The sequence below is a fragment of the Lissotriton vulgaris genome, chromosome 2_1, assembly GCF_964263255.1.
Source record: "Lissotriton vulgaris chromosome 2_1, aLisVul1.2, whole genome shotgun sequence".
Taxonomy (NCBI): domain Eukaryota; kingdom Metazoa; phylum Chordata; class Amphibia; order Caudata; family Salamandridae; genus Lissotriton; species Lissotriton vulgaris.
The window spans coordinates 705,235,319-705,255,718 of NC_141687.1; the positions used below are offsets into that span (position 1 = coordinate 705,235,319).

Here is a 20,400-nt window from a genome sequence, read left to right on the forward strand (position 1 = left end):
ACAGGTGAACGTTTAGGCGTTATTATTGCTCGCTTGCCTGTCTTAGGGGTGCTGTCTGTGGGGCTTCTAGGGTTTTGGGGTCTGTGAGCCCCGCTGGCACATTTCGAATGTTGATTGCTTTTGCTTTGCAGAAAATCCACGCCGGGAAACTCCAGTTGGGGCCCTGCTGCAGAACGCTTTAGGACACTGTGAATTCCAGGTGGAGACAGCCCTCAAACACAAATTACAGGTAAGAGAAGCGTTTGGATGGGACGTAGTATAATGGACGGAGTATTAGGAGGAGAGGCGAGTGAGTGACAGTGGTACTACTAGTAAACTCCTAGGACTCTTGATTTAAGAAACTCTGTGACAGGCATTTAACTTTGGAAAACATTTGGCCAATTACAGGTGAACGTTTAGGCGTTATTATTGCTCGCTTGCCTGTCTTAGGGGTGCTGTCTGTGGGGCTTCTAGGGTTTTGGGGTCTGTGAGCCCCGCTGGCACATTTCGAATGTTGATTGCTTTTGCTTTGCAGAAAATCCACGCCGGGAACAAACTTACTGCAAAACCACCACCCACCAGGCTCAAAAGTAGTAAAAAACAGTTATGCTCAGATTAAGTTTGAAAAAGTATATTTTTATATCCCTAACAAAATAATCTCCCGCAAGACCCTCCCTAACCCCAACAAATAATTTTTAAATAGTCCTTCAAAAGTCCCCAAAAACCCCAACTCCCATTCCTACCCCCCAAAAGTCTATAAAAAAGGGGCAAGGGACACTCTAGGGATGCATGGTGTTGACTTTGGCCTCCAGGGCATCATGCCTTAGGGCCAGGGCATCATACTGCTCCCGGAGGATGGCGTGGTCTAGGCGGAGGCCCTCCAACAGATTTTGGTATTCTTTTAATTTCCGGACCTCCGCCTCCAGGTCGGACACTCTGTGCATTGCACTGCGCAAGCGAGCCTTTAGAGTACTGTGAGGGGCAGCCTTTGCTGCTCGGCGGTGGCGTCTGCCAGCCCGGCTCCGTATCGCCGGAGCACTGCGCTGGCCGGCAGAACGTGGGGTCACAGAGGAGGATGCAGGTGTCTCATTTGATGTACTGGACTGCGTGTCCTCCCCCTCCAGTTCTACCAGCCGCCGATATTGGGCAACAGTAGCATCCAGCCTCCGTTGCCGGGCCAGTAGAGTCTTCATACTCCTTGATGGTTTTGATGTTTTAGTATTACCAACTATATGAAGAAAGAAAGACATAATCTGTAACCAATGCTCTTTAAGAATATGATTAACACAAAATGATTCAGCAGAAAGTTGTGTCACAGTACAACTAGCAACTAGCCAGCGCAGTACAAAACTATTGAGGCCAGTATCATGGGCGTCCGCAGGGAATGGCAAGGGGGGGGCGCTTGCCCCCCCTCGGATTGCAGGTCCATCCAGTGCTGGCCCAGTGACAAATTACAATATGGTAATTACAGCAGGCTGGAACCGACAGACAGATAGAGGCAGAGACAGGGACAGAGAGATAGAGAGGGAGATGGCGAGGGAGAGAGAGAGAGGGATTGAGACTGAGGGTGACGGACGGAGGGAGGGAGACAGAGAGGGAGACAGAGAGACGGAGACAGAGGGAGACAGAGAGACGGAGGCAGAGGGAGACAGAGAGACGGAGGGAGACAGAGAGAGAGGGAGACGGACAGAGTGAGTGAGACAGAGGGAGAGAGAGAGAGGGGAAGAGAGAGCAAGAGAGGGAGACAGGCAGAGAGGGAGGGAGACGGAGAGAGAGAGGGAGGGAAACAGAGAGAGGGAGGGAGACAGAGAGAGAGGGAGGGAGACAGAGAGAGAGGGAGGGAGACAGAGAGAGAGGGAGGGAGACAGAGAGAGAGGGAGGGAGACAGAGAGAGAGAGAGACAGAGAGAGAGGGAGGGAGACAGAGAGAGAGGGAGGGAGAGAGACAGAGAGAGAGAGAAAAAAAAATGTGTGTAATGTGTATGCCAGGTCTGGTGGCTCAGTGGACGAAGGCATCCGCTGCAGGGGCATGAGTTCAACCTCATGGTCATAGTTTTTTTTGTTGCTCTAGATCCAACCCCCTCCCCCACTGACCCTGCCCCCTTCGATGCGGCCCTTGGCCTCAAACCACACTGTCAATTTGGCCCCGAGAGAAAGTTTGTGAGGACCCATGCTCTATACCAGATCCTCCTGATTTAGATTGAATTGTTTTTTTCTGGCATTTTTTGTTTTTCCCTGTTTTAATGTAGTTGCCAGGTCGTCTGCTGTGGTGCTGCACAAGATTTTTCTCTTCCCCCTATGGGGTTCTTTGTTTATTTAAACTCTATGTCGTGTTAGATTTAAAAAAAATGTATGTAATACTTGTGCTCAATCATGTCAGGATGATTTAGAAAAGGGGGTGGTGATGAACAGAGTGTCTGAGTTAAACAGACCACTCTTACCCAGTCCAAAGAGCAGGGCTTGATCCATCACCGTTATTTATCTCACTGCCCCATCCCAGCTCAGAACCTGGCTATATGCAAATCAGTCTGTCCCTGGCCCAGTGCATCATGGGAACAGGGCAGACTAAACTACCAAGCCAATTCTTCACCAGAAAGGAGACAAGCTACCGGGGACCGGTTTCTGGCATTTCAGCCTTCTTCGGCCCGGCTTGCTTGAATCCTGATGGAGCAGTGAGAAAGGGACTCATGTCTGAGTATACCCTGCCACACCTATAGTGGCCAAAAACGATTTAGAAAAGGGGGTGGTGATGAACAGAGTGTCTGAGTTAAACAGACCACTCTTACCCAGTCCAAAGATCAGGGCTTGATCCATCACCGTTATTTATCTCACTGCCCCATCCCAGCTCAGAACCTGGCTATATGCAAATCAGTCTGTCCCTGGCCCAGTGCATCATGGGAACAGGGCAGACTAAACTACCAAGCCAATTCTTCACCAGAAAGGAGACAAGCTACCGGGGACCGGTTTCTGGCATTTCAGCCTTCTTCGGCCCGGCTTGCTTGAATCCTGATGGAGCAGTGAGAAAGGGACTCATGTCTGAGTATACCCTGCCACACCTATAGTGGCCAAAAACGATTTAGAAAAGGGGGTGGTGATGAACAGAGTGTCTGAGTTAAACAGACCACTCTTACCCAGTCCAAAGATCAGGGCTTGATCCATCACCGTTATTTATCTCACTGCCCCATCCCAGCTCAGAACCTGGCTATATGCAAATCAGTCTGTCCCTGGCCCAGTGCATCATGGGAACAGGGCAGACTAAACTACCAAGCCAATTCTTCACCAGAAAGGAGACAAGCTACCGGGGACCGGTTTCTGGCATTTCAGCCTTCTTCGGCCCGGCTTGCTTGAATCCTGATGGAGCAGTGAGAAAGGGACCCTTGCTCATTGCACCATCAGGATTCAAGCAAACCGGGCCGAAGACGGCTGTAATGCCAGAAACCGGTCCCCGGGAGCTTGTTTCCTTCCCAGTGTAAGAATTGGCTTTTGTAGTTTGGTTTGCCCTGTTCCCATCATGCACTGGGACAGGAACAGACTAATTTGCATACAGCCAGGTTCTGAAACTGGGATGGTGCAGTGAGCTAAAAAACGGTGTTGGATCTAGCCCTGATCTCTTGACTGGGTGAGAGCTTTCTGCTTAATTCAGAGACTCTGTCCCTCACCACCCCTTGTTGTAAATATTTTTGTCCACCCTAAGCGTGGAAGGGTATTCTCAGATGTGAGACCCTTGCTCATTGCACCATCAGGATTCAAGCAAACCGGGCCGAAGACGGCTGTAATGCCAGAAACCGGTCCCCGGGAGCTTGTTTCCTTCCCAGTGTAAGAATTGGCTTTTGTAGTTTGTTTTGCCCTGTTCCCATCATGCACTGGGACAGGAACAGACTAATTTGCATACAGCCAGGTTCTGAAACTGGGATAGTGCAGTGAGCTAAAAAACGGTGTTGGATCTAGCCCTGATCTCTTGACTGGGTGAGAGCTTTCTGCTTAATTCAGAGACTCTGTCCCTCACCACCCCTTGTTGTAAATATTATTGTCCACCCTAAGCGTGGAAGGGTATTCTCAGATGTGAGACCCTTGCTCATTGCACCATCAGGATTCAAGCAAACCGGGCCGAAGACGGCTGTAATGCCAGAAACCGGTCCCCGAGAGCTTGTTTCCTTCCCAGTGTAAGAATTGGCTTTTGTAGTTTGGTTTGCCCTGTTCCCATCATGCACTGGGACAGGAACAGACTAATTTGCATACAGCCAGGTTCTGAAACTGGGATGGTGCAGTGAGCTAAAAAACGGTGTTGGATCTAGCCCTGATCTCTTGACTGGGTGAGAGCTTTCTGCTTAATTCAGAGACTCTGTCCCTCACCACCCCTTGTTGTAAATATTTTTGTCCACCCTAAGCGTGGAAGGGTATTCTCAGATGTGAGACCCTTGCTCATTGCACCATCAGGATTCAAGCAAACCGGGCCGAAGACGGCTGTAATGCCAGAAACCGGTCCCCGGGAGCTTGTTTCCTTCCCAGTGTAAGAATTGGCTTTTGTAGTTTGGTTTGCCCTGTTCCCATCATGCACTGGGACAGGAACAGACTAATTTGCATACAGCCAGGTTCTGAAACTGGGATGGTGCAGTGAGCTAAAAAACGGTGTTGGATCTAGCCCTGATCTCTTGACTGGGTGAGAGCTTTCTGCTTAATTCAGAGACTCTGTCCCTCACCACCCCTTGTTGTAAATATTTTTGTCCACCCTAAGCGTGGAAGGGTATTCTCAGATGTGAGACCCTTGCTCATTGCACCATCAGGATTCAAGCAAACCGGGCCGAAGACGGCTGTAATGCCAGAAACCGGTCCCCGGGAGCTTGTTTCCTTCCCAGTGTAAGAATTGGCTTTTGTAGTTTGGTTTGCCCTGTTCCCATCATGCACTGGGACAGGAACAGACTAATTTGCATACAGCCAGGTTCTGAAACTGGGATGGTGCAGTGAGCTAAAAAACGGTGTTGGATCTAGCCCTGATCTCTTGACTGGGTGAGAGCTTTCTGCTTAATTCAGAGACTCTGTCCCTCACCACCCCTTGTTGTAAATACAATCATGTCAGGACTCAGGAGATGGTGATGATGTTGCCCCCCCCACGCCCCCCCCCGGAAACATTTCATAGTATTTTCGTAGTTCATCCAGTGACCGTCTACTCTCTGTAGATACACATCATATGCTATCTAAGAGTCAGGTAGTACCATGATCCAGCTTACCTGTCCACTCCACCACCACTATCTGTTTCCTCACAGTCTCTTGTTTGGGCACTTGCGCCACCGCCGCCTCCTCCCCAGAGTTGTCCTCGGACCCAAAGTCTACCACCACCACCACATCCGAGCTGGCCCCTGCACCAGATGTTCCACCTACAAAGTAGATTTAAGAATGTTAGATTACACCACTCACTAGTATTTGGTCTAGGAATGAAGGAACGTGAAAACAACAGAAAAAGTAATTGACTGTCTACTGTAGTCTAAAGTAAAAATGTCCCTCCTTCCACGGAAGGCTGTTGTCTTGCTGCACTTTTTTGTCACAATTGATGAATGCTTGCTTAATTTTAACACACACCATTTTTCTCTGAACAGACAGAAGCTGGACTTCTAAGGACAAGACCAACATCAACTTCAAACCAGGTGAAAGCTCGGCTCGACCACAAGAAATGTGTTCCATTACTCATCAACTCAGCACCAAGCACTTTTCCATTTCCAGCTAACTTAATTTTAATATATGTGTTTACTTTTACTTTTAATAAAGCTTTTAAACTTGAATAGACTCTGTGGTTTTTGGTCCTCCAGACTAGAGTGACTGAGCGAAAGGTTTTGCAAATTTTGGCAAGGAGGAGTCCGTGCCGCAGACACTACCAGGTTTATACAGTGTGCCAAACACGCCACTCTGAAAATTTATTACTCTGGTGTTTAGTGTCCATAGTTCGGTTTGTGGAGAATTGTCCCTGCAACAGTAGTATTATGGATTGTGCTCCTATCGAAACACTATTTCGGAAAAATTAAATTAGGAACGCTTGGACAACAGTAGGTCCTCTATATTTAAATGAAAACTTACTGGGGCCAGCAAAGGAGCACTTGCCGCCCTGGCCTGCATCCTCCTCCTCTGGAGCCACAACAGCATCCTCCTGTTCCACTTCTGTCCGCTTGCCCCTGGGGGGACCTGACATACAACATTAAAGAAAGAACAGAAAACATTGATGATTGCTGCTTGTCGATGTCCTTGTCAACCAAATCAAACATTTAGAAAGAACAAGAACCAACTATTTCAGCCAAAAAGAGGGCTACAAAGGAAGGACTGCACCTGAGCCTCTACTCTAGGGGCAGATTTACAAGCCCCTTGCAGCTCTTTTGCTCCGTTCTTGCGTCACTTTTGTGACGCAGCGCCACAACAAGAGAGGCGCCATGGTGTGGCGTATATTAACAACGTGACGCATATGGGAGATGCATCCCATTTCAAAGCCCTGCGCCATAAGGGAGCGTTCCAGCGCAAGGGAGGGCATTCCTGCGCAGGAACGCATGCTAAAAGTGGCTATGGGGAATATATAAAATTTGAATCAGTCATTTAGGAAAATGATGCGTCATTCAAACCCTGCACCTGCATGAAGCAGACGTACGGCTTGACGCAGCATTGCTGGAGCTGCGCCATCGTTGCGACGCAACTCCATCAATGAGCAGCCTTTACGGCACCGATGCGTAAACGCTTCGGTGACGTTTTGGGACCATGGTGTGCCGCATTGTAAATACGGCGCACCATGGGTGGGGCTGGCGTGCCGCACACTTTGCAGGGATGCGCAGGTAATTGCAAATCTGACACTTAGGGGCATACTTACTAGTTCTGGGCTGCACACCTCCAGAGGTGCACCAGAACAAATGCGTAACACAAAACTAACCTTGCGTCACGGCAGATGCGCCGCAATTACAATGCGGTACACCCTGGCGCAAGGGTAGGCAGATGCGTCACGCATCTCGTGACAAAAGAGGGGCGCATCTCTAGAGTCGCGTCGCAGGCGCGATGCAACTCTAGCACTGCTCAGGGCTGCCCAATACTCAACATACCGCATCAGTCCTTACGCCTGCTTCAACCAAGCAGGCATAAAGAATTGACGTAGCAGCGTTGCGGAAGTGTCTGCGTTAAATCTTGTAGATTTCACGCAGGCACTTTTGCGAGGCGCACAGCTGCTTGACCGCCCCTCACCCCCCCTGTGTGGGGACGCACCCATTGTGGCGCAGGCCCAGGCCTTAACGTGGCGCGTCTCCCTAGATGCATCACGTTGTACATGACTCGCAGGGATGCGCCACGTTTACATCGCTGTTGCGTCAGGTAAGGCAGCGTAAACGTGGCGCAAGGGGATTGTAAATCTGCCCCTTGGTGTCTAGCATTACGCAGTTCTGTAAAGTACACTCATACATTACTCAGCCCAATTAAATGAACACAAAATAGCACCGCCACAGAGAAGGAGAGCAGTGCACCTGAAATGCACAGAAGATTTTGAAATATTGATTTACCTCTACTATCAATGTAATCAGCAGCATTATTGCTCTTTATAAAAAAGTTAAAACAAACATTTGCAATATAACACACAGAGCAGGGGAAAAAACAGAGTAGAGAGTGATGAAAAAATTGCTACTACTACTCACCAAGCCCGGGGACCTCCACTCCCAGCAGGTCGAGCAGTTCGCGCTCCCTGTCCAGGATATCCGTCCAGCGGTGGGTCACCTGGTTGTAGGTGCGCTGGACCCCCGAGATGTCAAACAGGGCCCGGCGCACCTGCTCCCACCGCTTCCGTCGCTCCTGGCAGTTGGTGTAGCCAGCAGCGATCCTGCCGCCTGCCGCGATGGTCCTGGGGAGAAGGCGCTGGACATAGAAAACCAGTGAGCCCACCTCCTCAGGGCTGAAGATCTCCCTGGGCACCACCATTTCCGCCCTTAAACGGCCACACGGGAGCCGGGCACGGGCTGCGGGGCCCGTCTTGGGCAGCTTCACTGCTGTCTTCACCATGGTCTGGGCAGGTGGTAGGAACAAGGAGAAAAAATGAAAAAGAATAAGACTAGGGAAGAAGAAAATAAAAGTTTAAAAAAGTAGTTGAAAAGTAAACAAAAGTAGCAAAAAACACAAAAATATAAAGCTAGAAAACTAGAGGGATAGATAATAATTTAAATAGATTCAAAAAATATTATAACAAGCATAGGATGGCAGAAATATAGAGAGGATTAGAAACACCACCTAGCCCAGTCACAGGAATGAATGAAAAACAAGATGGCGGCCCGATCACGTGAGCGCAAGTAAGTTCGCACGCGATTTCTCTCGCGAACTCGTGCGAACATGTATTCGCAACGCGCTCATTCCGCGAGATTACACTTCGCGGGCGGAAACGGAAATACGTCACGCAAACAAAATGGCGGCGCCCATACTCGACCTTGGGGTATTTCGCATGAGTTCGCGGCTTCTACGGTCGATTTCGTACGATGTCGCTCCTCGCGAATAGCGCGAAATTACAGAAAAACGATTTTTGCAAAAGCAAAGGCTATGACCAGGTGCAAAAGTTCAACCTCATCATTTGCAACCATTCCCTGTAGTGCTTCCTGAAGGGGCCCTCCAGAATTCGGTTAAGTTCCTGTTAAAAAAAAAAAAATTGCAACAAACAGGAAAAGGAAAGGAAAGGGAGCAGATAAGCAGGTGCCAGCCTTCATTAATGTCAGTTGGGGCAGGGCAGGTGTTATTGTAATTTAATTTTGCAAAACTTAAAGCACTTAGCAGGTGTGCTTTGCTTTGCCACAATAATGTACACTCACTGGTCAACCAGAGGGTGCTCTGATGACACCGAGGGTGGCATGGGTGTGCCAGCAAGAGGGTGGCATGGGTGAACCAGAGTGCCAGTGTTGACAGAGGATGGCAGTGCTTTGCTTTGCCCCAATAATGTACACTGGTGAACCAGAGGGTGCTGTGATGACACAGAGGGTGACATGGGTGAGCCAGAGGGTGGCATGGGTGAACAAAGAGAGTGCCAGTGGTGACAGAGGGTGGCAGTGGTGAAGAAAGGCTTGCAAACAGGCTGGGCACGTAGAAACAACAAGTTCGCAAAACTGGCGACCTGACAAGTAAGTTCGCAATTTGCGGAATTGCACAAAACCCTCGCGAACTTGCAGAAACCCGTGCGAACACAAAAAAAAAATCCGCGAGGATTCACGGATTTTGCGGATTTTCGCAACCCGCAAATTCGTAAATCTGCAAATTCGCGGATTCGCAATCCGCAAAATCCGCCCATGCTTACTCATCAGCTGCTTTCTCTCTGGCTGTTCTGCACTACTCCTCTCTCCTCTCAATCACGGGCCATCTTCACTTCTCGGCTTCAATCTTATAACTCAGTTTCAGCCACTCTGGTATTCGTTCTCTTAACTAACTACTTCACTCTGAATGCTCTGATCTTAAAGGTCAAAGCTCGCCAGCTGCTCCAGCTAAAATAACTTCAATCTTTCTAAGAGAGTATCAGCTTCTCGATCTGTCTCGGACTTTAAAATGGCGACTGTCTGCCCTGAAATAATTAATGGCATTGATGCTAACGGCTAGCTGCCGCCTACAGACTGACTAATTCACTGCTTCATGCTTTCACTAATATGGAAGCTTGTCCCTTCATGGAAAGTTACGGCAAGTAACCTGCCGCCCACCAAATTCTTGTACCTCCCCGTACCAAGGACACGTTCCCAGCCGGCCGGCCTGATGTTGTGTCTTCGGAATGGAGAAAAATACAGTCTTTCGATAAGGGCCAGCCTGAGCCGGTTCTCTCCAAGCGAACAACACCTCATAACTAAAACATTACATTTGACCTAGAAGCATCTCAAGCTGCCGGGGCAGAAAGAAAGATGGAGTCTCTCCCGTTTGAGGCCTACAAGGCCCGAAATAAGCATAACTCCATTGAAGGTATACTAACACTCTTACAAAAGGACGGATTGTCACTAGTACTAATGAATCTATCCCCTAATATAAGTTTATAAGCCCTGATCTAAGGAAAAGGGTACAGAATTATATCGGCATGCCTTGTGAATAGGTTCTATTTATGGTTCTAATCCTTCCACTAGAATGATAGTAGACTGAAGTCACCTCCAATCACCTTCCCTCAAGGAAGGGCCGAAAAAGTCGGTCAGAACATGTAGTATAGTCAGTGACAACATTAATGTTTTGAACTAAAATAACCCTCAGAAATTCCCCATTTATTGCAGAGCTTACTATAACGGGAAACAGCCTTTTCAAAGTGGGGTGAGCCATGCTTGTCATTTCCCCACAAGCAGAACCCTGCTTGCCAATATCACGCACATGCCTTAACTACGCATATGTGTGGTTAAGGCAATGTGCGGACTAGTTGCGGAGATGGCTGGGCACAGGAAGAAGAATGATCAGGAAAGGAAGCTCTGGGATGCAGTCTGGTAAATGGGTCTGGGGCCGGGTTTTGAGTGTGTGGGTACTTTTATGGGGTGGGGTTTTATTATTAAGTTTTAGGGGGAGTCAGGTTGTTTTTAGGGGGATTGGGGCCAGGTTTTAGGCCCCCGGGGTTCGGAGATGGGGATGACGGGGTCACTTCATGGGTGGGGTGTCAGTTTTCAAGGCTCAAGTTGTGGGGCTCGGGTTGGGGTTGTTTTTAGGACATGGGGCAGAGGATTAGCGGTGAGTGGAGGAAGGTAGAGTTTTTAAAGCTGATGGCAGTTTTAGGGTTCAGGGCGGGCTTGGTTGGGGACATTTATAGGACATGGGACAAGTTTAAGGCTCAGGGCCGGTAGGAAGAGACAGTTTTAAGAGCTGGGGTAGTATAAGAGTTCAAGGGTGTGTCTGGGGTCAGGATCGTTTTTAGTACAAGGGGCCAGGTTTAAGGCCTCACGGCAGAGGGGCTAGGGTGTGATCTTTACCACGCGTGTCTCTTTACCAATCAAGCCTTTACCACGAAATTGTGTGGTAAAGGCATGCTTGGTAAAGACATGCATGGTAAATGAATGCGTTGTTTAGCCGTATTTGTTGTTGGGGCCACATTGTAGAGGCACGCATGGTTCAGCCATGCATGCTTTTGTCATACAACAAATAAACAAAATGGTACTAAGTTTGAAATACAGCCAATTTGTGATGTCTTTCATTGCTGTAACTAAGAAACTGTTCAGAAACTATGTGCAATATCTCCGCACTCTTTGGCAAGGAGCAAAACTGCTTGTAATCGGGTCCTCAAGGTTGTGTTTGGTATGTATATTGCTTGATGCTAGATTATAGAATCAGGAAAAACATTGCAAACGTAATTCCCTTCGTGTTTGCCTCAGTGCTCATGGTGTGCTTCTAAAAAATGAAATGGTTATCAACAGATTACTTATTGCCGAGAAGGGCTTTTCTGAGGTGAAGATGATTTTTCACCTAAGGGGTTTGAACAATAATAACATTTTGTAGTTGATGTGCGCATTGGGCTTGTCATCTTCCTGTCACAAGATTAAAATCTGAAACAGGGAAGACGTAACGAGGATTTCAAGACCCTTAATTGTCTAAAGTATCTACATGTTTCCAACCAAACCACTAGCCAGTTATGGTCAAAGACATTCATCATTACAATCAAACCCCCATTTCATAACAACCACAGACTGTTCTGATCTCTGCATAATATAGGAGATTTAATGAGAACTTCATATCAAAATATGTCATAAACTCAATTGCTGATCAGCACACCATGCTCCAGGGCTATGAATGTATTGATGATGTTTTAAATGTTGTGCTATATTTTAAAGTTCTTGGGCTCCTAACAAATTTAATTCAATGCAAACTAATTCCAAACATGGCACCCATCTGTTTTGAACAGTGAGGAGTTAGCCATTCTACCTACCAATGCCCTATCTACACTAACTGTAAATTAATCTTTCAAGACGCTGTGTGTTATAAAGGAAAGTCCAGGATGCTAATGATGTGAGGATAGGGGGACTTCATCAGCATGATAATGTTTCTAGCCATAACGATGCCTGGCTCGGTTCTCATGGGAAATTAAATCTCTGCCTTTCTATTGAAAGCTCACTGTGATAGAGTGGGCAGGTTGAGCACACATTGCAATTTCAGAAAATGTACAAAGGGTCCAAAAGATCTTATTGGAATTGCTAAAGGATTTTACATATTTCAAATTAGGCCCAGAAAAATTCTAAGGCATTTAAAGTGAAGGAAACCAAGGTATACTAGAAAATGTTTGTATTGTATTTAGCGACTAATTCGGCATTTACTTGTGCTCAACAAATGCTAATTTTGTGTTCTTGTGTTCTTAGCTTTATTTTCTTTGGTGTCACACCTATTTAATGCCTGTCACACAGGCATAAAAAATGTATACACTACATTTGTGTTGTTTCATTTAGTATGTTTGTGTTGCTTTCATGAGGATTCTGTTCCTAGATCAGTCATGGTAGTTGGTTTAGTTTGGTTACAAACATTACATTCTCTACATGAAAAGTCACCTGTTGGGCCAAGTTCCAAAGGATGGTCTGTGTTTGTGGTTTGCTAGGGGGTATAGGTCAATGTCAGTTTCTTGGTCATATATACTTTTTTCTCTCCTAAAGTCAAATAAAAGTATTTCAGGGTACTGGGCACTTCTTGTCAAATTCTCTGATGGCAGTTTATTATTGTTTTAATATGATGTGTTTCTACCAAGGATTCTAAATTATTTTTGAGTTGATGTTTGATGCTCTTTTAATCAAGTTTTTAAGATATTTGTTTTGGTGGTATGATCATCTGCTTGCTGTTTGAAGGTTTCTACATTTCAACTATTCTGCCTATTTCTTTAAATGTATTCATACGTATGGTTCTCCATGAGTGATCTTGGATGATGACTCTCAAAACTTAACATTTCTGTCTCTAGAATTCAAAAATAATTTAGTGTCAAGTGACCCTTGCACAGGCTTGTTGGGCCAGGCGCCAAAGAACTGCCAATCGAAGTAACACCTACCCAAAGGTAGATTGAGTCTTCAAAATGTTAAAAACAAATTGTCAGTGCTAACTCAACACAAATGATCCCAAATTGGACTGCTGTATGGCAGGTCCATTAAGCTGAACGTAGCAGCCGTCTTAATGCATGCAGTGTTTGTTGGTGTGGAATACCAGTGTACAAGGCCTCAATGTCAAGGCTAACCAAACTCTTTCAAATAGGATCAAAACTACTGTGCTTCAGTATTGTCAAGGGTGTGTAAGAATCTTATAGCAAAGAGGGCATGAACTCCACTTCTGATGATAAATAAAAAATCAACAAACTAAGATAATGACTCCAGTATTGAGACAATGTCCAATACAATAGGTCTTCCTAGTGCAGGTGATCTGTTCTTATGTATCTGGACAGACTATAAAAGGATAGATTGCTGGCATTGTTAATAAGTAAGAACTCAGACTCTTGTTTTGGGGGTCTGATTGAGTAAGTGTTGTTCTCCAGAGAGTTTATTGAGGCTGTTTACTTCTGCTAATAACCTAAGATACCTAGGTAGTGTGTTTTATCTTGCTCTACTGTAGCCCCACCCTTATGTCCCAGTTTGAAGACAATATTGTCAGAGAATGTAATGATTGTAGGTTGATTGTTATGCGTTCTTTATTAATTGGTGTCTGTTGAGGTATTTCCAAACAGTTTTTTCAAAAGTCAGTCCATTAGGGAGAATGCTTCCTAGTGGAGACATGAAAAAGGAGGGATCTCTGAAACCAATCTTATTAATGTTGCATAGCTGCTTTGCTTGTAAAACAAGAACGTATGTATGATTTTACTGAAAAATGACTGAATCTTGTTTTTTGTATTAATAAAGGATCAGGTACATTCATGGGAACAAAACCATGATTAAGGGTCCGATTACAATCTCGCTAGGAAAGCCCTCCGTACAACTCTGATCGGCAGGGCTTTCCAAGCGAAACGTGCTCCGGGAGTCCAAACAAGCCAGTTTGATGCAGCCGCATGCTTACGGACTCAGTTCACTCTGACTCCCATTGAACTCTATGGGAGCCTGTGTACAGACACGAACACAGGCTCCAATAGCAAAAAGGAGTGGGTGGGGAAAAGCCTACACCATGTGGTGGGCACCCCATGGTGCCCGCCACACTGTGCATGCCTGGATGGGGGGACCCAAAAAGTGGTGCCCACTTAATGCTAGAAGAGGGGTAGGGGGTGTACCAGCCATAAAAATATGCTTCCAGTATTTAAGCATTAACTGTGTTTAGCTTGGTGGGATATGGGGCCCTGAGCAGGAGGGGGAGTTGGAGAGTAGTTACATGCAAAAATTCACCAGAGTATTGTTATCCTCATTCAAGTAATCAGTATCTGAACTCTTTAGGTGCCGATGAATGTTGTGATGCAATACAACTGCTGTCAGACTTGACTGCCTTAGGGCGGTCTTTCCCCAAGCGTTTTGCCTGCTTGTCTCCAATTTTGCTGAATTCATTTTGTTGGTCTTAGGATTCTGAGCACTTTACCAATGCCAACAAGTGCATGTGTGTCTCCCCTAAAACATGGTTTGATCCGCTTATCCACAATTAGCATATTTCATTTCTCTATAAGTCCCTAGTAGAGTGCACTACCTCTGCCCAAGGCCAGTAAATTAAATGCTACTAGTGGGCCTGCAGTACTGATTCTGCCACCCACACATCTAGCACTTTAAACATGTCTTAGGTCTGCCAATACAGATCCTGTTTGTGCTGTTTACACTGCCATGTCAATTTTCCATTTAAATCCCCTTGCCAAGCCTTAAAGTCCTGTTTGCTTGTATATAGGTCACCCCAAAGGGAGGCCCTAGTTAACCTATAGGACTGGGTGCTGTGTAATCTAAAGGTAGGACATTTACTATTAAGTTTTGCATATCCTGGTAGTGAAAAACACCCAAATTAATTTTTTTCACTAATGTGAGGTCTACCCCTCTCATAGGTTAACATTGGGATATCCTCATTACTCTTGTAAGCTATAATCCTGGATTGAGAAGAAGTAGATCTGACATGTTGTAGACCACCCGAATGGTAATGATAAATCCTCTTTTCTGGTGAAGATGAATGTATCACTACCCTTGTAAAAATACCACTTTTAGAACGATTACACTTTTCTGCTCTTAGCCCTGTGTGCCTGCAGCCTGCCTCCAATATACATCTTGGGTGGGTGATAGCTGGGGACTTGTGGCCATTCACATCCTGATGGGCTATCCTGGGCAGGATAGGAGGGAGGAGCTGACACTTACACCTAAATAGGGTATGTCCCCACACAAACTGCTGCATAACCCTCTTGTAGTGAGTCTGTAGCCATAGCTGGGACAGAGGATCTCTGTGCACTTCAAAGCCCCTCTTTGTGACTCTTCTGGACTGCTGCTCTGGAAGAACTGCGTTTCTGCTGTAGTGCCCTGCTGCTTTCTACCCTCTGCCCTGCTGGGGAAGGACAGTACCCATCTAACTTGAACCCAGGGTAAATCCAAGAGCATGCTGCCTTACCCCCTGTTCCAAGTCTCAAAGACATCAAAGACTTCTACTGGGCCCTGGAAAGTGGGAATAGAGTGCTGCAATTACTAAAAATACACACAGTGATGACATTGTGCTGATCAGAACCGGCACATCTCCCTTAATGCAGAACGGACCTTGCATTGCCAACTGAACAGCGCATCATCCCCAGTTTCTGACACATTACCTACATCCTGTGGCTCGACAAAGACACATCTCCGAATTGCGAGGCTTGACAACAGCACATAGCCTCTAATCCAGCGGTTCAACGCTGACACATAGCCTCTTTCCTTCTCGCATCTTAACTCCATTGAATAGACATCCCAGGTACGTTTCAGTGGGTCAAAGCTGGTTCCTGTATCTGACCTGTGCTCTATCACAGTTGGCCTGAACTACTGGATGCAAACCGGCCAAGCTCGATCAGATGTCCCCTGTTAGTGCTTTAAGCTTTTAAGCACTATATCACCCTTTTTTCTTTAAAAATTCCTAACTCTGGTTACACTTATTGGATTTTGTCATTTTGGTCTTGTTTTTTTCATAAAAAATAAGCAATTTATCTGAACTGGTGTGTCATCTTTCTGTGGTGTTTTCGCTGTTTTACTGTTTGAAGTGCTGCACCAATACTTAACACATTGCCTCATAAGTTAAGTCTGACTGCTCTATGCCAAGCTACCAGAGTGTGAACACAGGTTAATTTAGGATGTGTATCTGGCTTACCCTGACTAGGATTATGGTTACTGCTTGAACAGGGTGCATACCTATGCCAACCAGAAACCCAGGCCCTTATTTATGAGGCCTTGCGTCAGTTTTGCGCCGCCGGTGCGTCACTTTTTGTGACGCACCAGTGGCGTACAAAATGCGCCTTGTTGCGCCATATTTAAAAAGTGACGCATCTAGGTAGATGCGTCACTTTTTAAACCCCTGTGCCACATTATACCTGCGTCAGGTATAATGTATGCAGAGGGGGCGTTCCCCCGCAAAAAGCCTTGTAATAGTGACGCAGTGAAATCTATGAGATTTCACTGCGTCACTATTAGGATGCTGTTGCGTCAAAATCTTGCGCCTGCCTCACAGCAGGCGTAAGACTGACGCAAGCCCTTTCACATGGGGCTTTCCCCATGTGAAAGGACGCATTGCTGGAGTTGCGTCACTTTTGTGACACACTCCAGCAATGCGTCACTTTTGTGCTTACAGATGCGTCAGAAATACTGACGTATCTGTAAGTCCTTGCGACATGATGCGTCATACATTAATTATGACGCATCATTGGTGTCGCAAGGAGTGCGCAGTGAAAAGTGACGCATCGCTGTTTTCATGCAGCGATGCGTCACTTTTCATAAATGAGGCCCCCAATGTCTAACAACTGTCAAGGGAGGGATAACAAGCTAGGCTGCTCAGTTAAACTACTGCTGCATTTCCAAAAAGATTTAGTCTTGGTAAGCGGGTTTTAAGCAAGGAACCTAGATTTCCTGAAAACAACTATTTGCCTAATGACAGAGCCAACAAAAATTCCTACCCGCCGCCATGCTCAAATCAAAACATTGGGCCCAATGTACTAACAGGCAGGTTGCACATAGTGAGAACGGACACCATCTGTTGGTGACCTGTATATGACCACTGCCTACTCCCCAGGAGGCTGCATGCACAATTCCTACAGGGGAAGCAACATGGACAGCTTCCCCTTTACAAATGAGTTACCAGTGGCCACCTCCATTGATGTGTTGGTAAATTATCATGGCTTGCTATCATAACTGCAGTCAGAAACCACTGATATATCTTTCCAAATAGCCCCTTTCATAATCCCTCCTAATTGCAGTTTGGAATGAACTATATAACCCCTTCTGCAATTCAGATGGCTAGTGCGAATGTAAATCATTTGAAAATACCACTTTCTGATAGTACATAAAAAATATATCAGCATGGCACATAAATGTGTTGCTAAGTACAGTAAATCTATATATACCTGCATAACCTATTTTAGGAATATATTGGTTGTTGATAAATTTACTGCAATATTATGGTTGCATGCTAATAAAGACTGAATGTTCTTGTACCTTACCATCTCTCTTAAATCCCCTACTCTCTTTCTCTCTGTTAATTTGATGAAATGAGGTCTCTCAGCTTCGGCACGCAGATTTTCCAGGCACTAGGCTAAATTGTTGTTATTGTTATTGTTATAGTGGATTTATATAGCGCCGGGTCACCTACAGGTCTCAGGGCGCTTTGACCACCGAACATAACATCCGGGAAATGAAAAAGGGTGGAGTGCTTAAGCTAAGCTGAGTGCTGTTCTGAACAAGTTAGTTTTCAAGGCTTTCCTGAAACGGAGTAGATTCCCCTCCTTTCGGAGTGTCTCAGGCAGGGCGTTCCAAAGGTTCGGTAGTAAAACCGAAAAGGATCTCCCTCCCATTGTGGCCAGCTTAAAACGAGGACATACAAGGAGTTTGGCATCAGAGGACCTGAGATTTCTTTCCGGTCTATATATCTCAATCCGTTCCTTTATGTAGGTCGGGGCCTTCCCATAGATGGCTTTATGGGCTATACAGAGGCTTTTAAAAACGGACCTCTGTCCAATTGGCAGCCAGTGTAGACTTTTTATTAGTGGAGAGGCATGCGTTCTCCGCGGAAGGTTGAAAATAAGTCTAGCGGTGTCGTTTAGGACTACCTGAAGTCTTTTTGTTAGCATTTTTGGCAGGCCTAAGTAGAGCGCATTGCCATAGTCGAGTCTTGACACTATGGTGGCCGAGACCACTGTGCGTAGCATCGACTGGGAGAGGAGAGGGACTAGTTTGCGCAACTGTCTTAGAAGACCTGTACAAGTGCCGACCACGGTGGAAACCTGGTTGGTCATTGAGAGGGCACTGTCCAATTTAATGCCCAGACTTTTAACCGTGGCTGCTAGCTGTGGGGTTGGGCCCAGCTCCTGGGGCCAGTACATGTCACTCCAGGAGGAGCACTTGGATGGTACTATCAGCACCTCTGTCTTTTCCGGGTTAATTTTAAGCTGGTTTGTGGACATCCAGTGGACCATATATCTAAGTATGTCCTGCGCGTGTGACTGGGCTTGTGCTGTGTCATCTATGCCCAGCAGCAGCTGTGTGTCATCAGCATAGTTAAACACCCGACAGCCCATCCCCGCTAGTGTGTTAATCAGGGGCTGTAGATATATGTTAAACAGGAGTGGGGACAGTGCTGAGCCCTGGGGGACGCCACAAGTCAGCCTTCCCACTCCTGATACACTATCTCCCATCTGGATTCTCTGGGTTCTCCCAGATAGAAATGATTCCAGCCACCGAAGGGCTAAACCCTGAATCCCAAACCCTGCCAGCCTATTCAACAGAATGGAATGGCTGACAGTATCGAACGCCGCTGATAGGTCTAACAAAATCAGGGCGCTCGGTCTTTTACTGTCAGCCATCCTTCTGAGCTCGTCCAGCACCGAGAGCATGACCAACTCGGTGCTGTGGTGTGCACGGAAGCCTGCCTGCCTCTCATGGAGTAGATGGTTAGACTCCAGATAGCTTGACATAGATTTTAGTACATGTTGCTCGAGTACTTTGGACAGGAAGGGCAGCTGGGATATGGGTCGATAATTTTTTAAGGCATTGGGATCTGCCCCCACTTTTTTTAGCAGCGGTCTTACACGAGCTTCTTTGAAGCTAGTGGGGAGCCTGCCAGTACTCAGGGATTTATTCAGTGTAGCTAGGATATGGTCCTCTAGAATTGGACCTGCCAAGCAAAAAATACTTGGGGGGCATGGATCTGCTAAGGAGCCAGATTTTGTCTTTCTCATCAGTGATTCAAGGGTTAGTGAGTCCATAGGGGGAAATGATGATAAGCAGCTGGCAGTTGGGTTTAGAGCGATATGTTGCTCAATTAGGCTGCACCCCATGCTTTTTATTTCGCGCATGATAGTGTCAACCTTATCCAGAAAATATTTCTGGAAAGTGTCACAGTCTATGCTACTTTCTGCATCCTGGGCTCTTTTTGTTAGTTCCTTCAGGATTTTAAACGTTTCCTTTTGAACATTGTTCGCCCTATTTATACGGACCTCATAGTATGCGGCTTTAGTTGTCCGGATAGATTTTTTGTAGCTACGAAACGCCATCTTGTATTGTTCACAAGTGGCTGTATCCTTATTCCTCCTCCAGTTTCTCTCTATATTGCGCAGGGCCTTCCTTTGGTCCCTCAAGGCGGGTGTGAACCAAGGGGCTCCCTTTTTCCCACTGTTTTTTGTCTGAAGTTTCTCAGGGGCTATCTGATCAATGGCCTTTACCAAATAGTCCATCATATCTTTACAATCCTGATCTACATCTTTATTAAGCATTATCGGCTGGACAGTTCCTCTGAGTGATGTAGTCAGTGTGTGTTGGTCTACGTTTTTCCACTGGCGGGTCAGTCTGGTTTTTGGTGCTGGGCGTGGGAGTATGATATCCAGGGGAATGTCACAGTAGATCAGGTGGTGGTCTGACCACATACAAGGGAGGATTTCAGTTAGTACCACCCTGAGATCTGTGGTCCATATCAGATCTAGGGTGTGGCCTTTTATATGGGTGGGAGCGTTTACAAGCTGCCTGAATCCCAGAGAGGACATGGTTGTCTCTAGGGTGCAGGGTGCTGGCCGCTGGGTGTTTCTTATCTTTGTCCCAGTGAAAATTGAAGTCTCCTGTAACTATGACGTTTCTATATCTGGAGCACATGTCGAAGGCATAGGTCATAAAGGAGTCATTAAAACCTGGGGTTGCGTTGGGAGGGCGATAGACTGTGAGAACTGTAACACACATGTTATCAAACATAATTTTTATCGCCAGCAAGTCGGCCAAATCCGCCGACTCCGCCAGTATTTTAGTCACTGCTAGATGTTTCTTGAAAATTATTGCCACCCCTCCCCCTCGGGTCTTCCCTATGCGATTCTGCCAGTGGATGTCATAATTTTCAGGGACAGCAGCTATGA

At 46.4% G+C, this 20,400-nt stretch overlaps 1 protein-coding gene across 1 annotated transcript; it reads right to left on the bottom strand.

Moving 5' to 3' along the window:
* Positions 1-758: 758 nt before the first annotated feature.
* LOC147731009 (uncharacterized) lies at positions 759-19,773 on the bottom strand. Its single transcript, XM_086954136.1, has 3 exons — positions 19,194-19,773; positions 5,207-5,353; positions 759-1,207 (listed from the first exon to the last, which is right to left on the bottom strand). Exons 1-3 carry the CDS (start codon positions 19,771-19,773, stop codon positions 759-761), a joined length of 1,176 nt encoding a protein of 391 aa, XP_086810262.1.
* Positions 19,774-20,400: the final 627 nt, after the last annotated feature.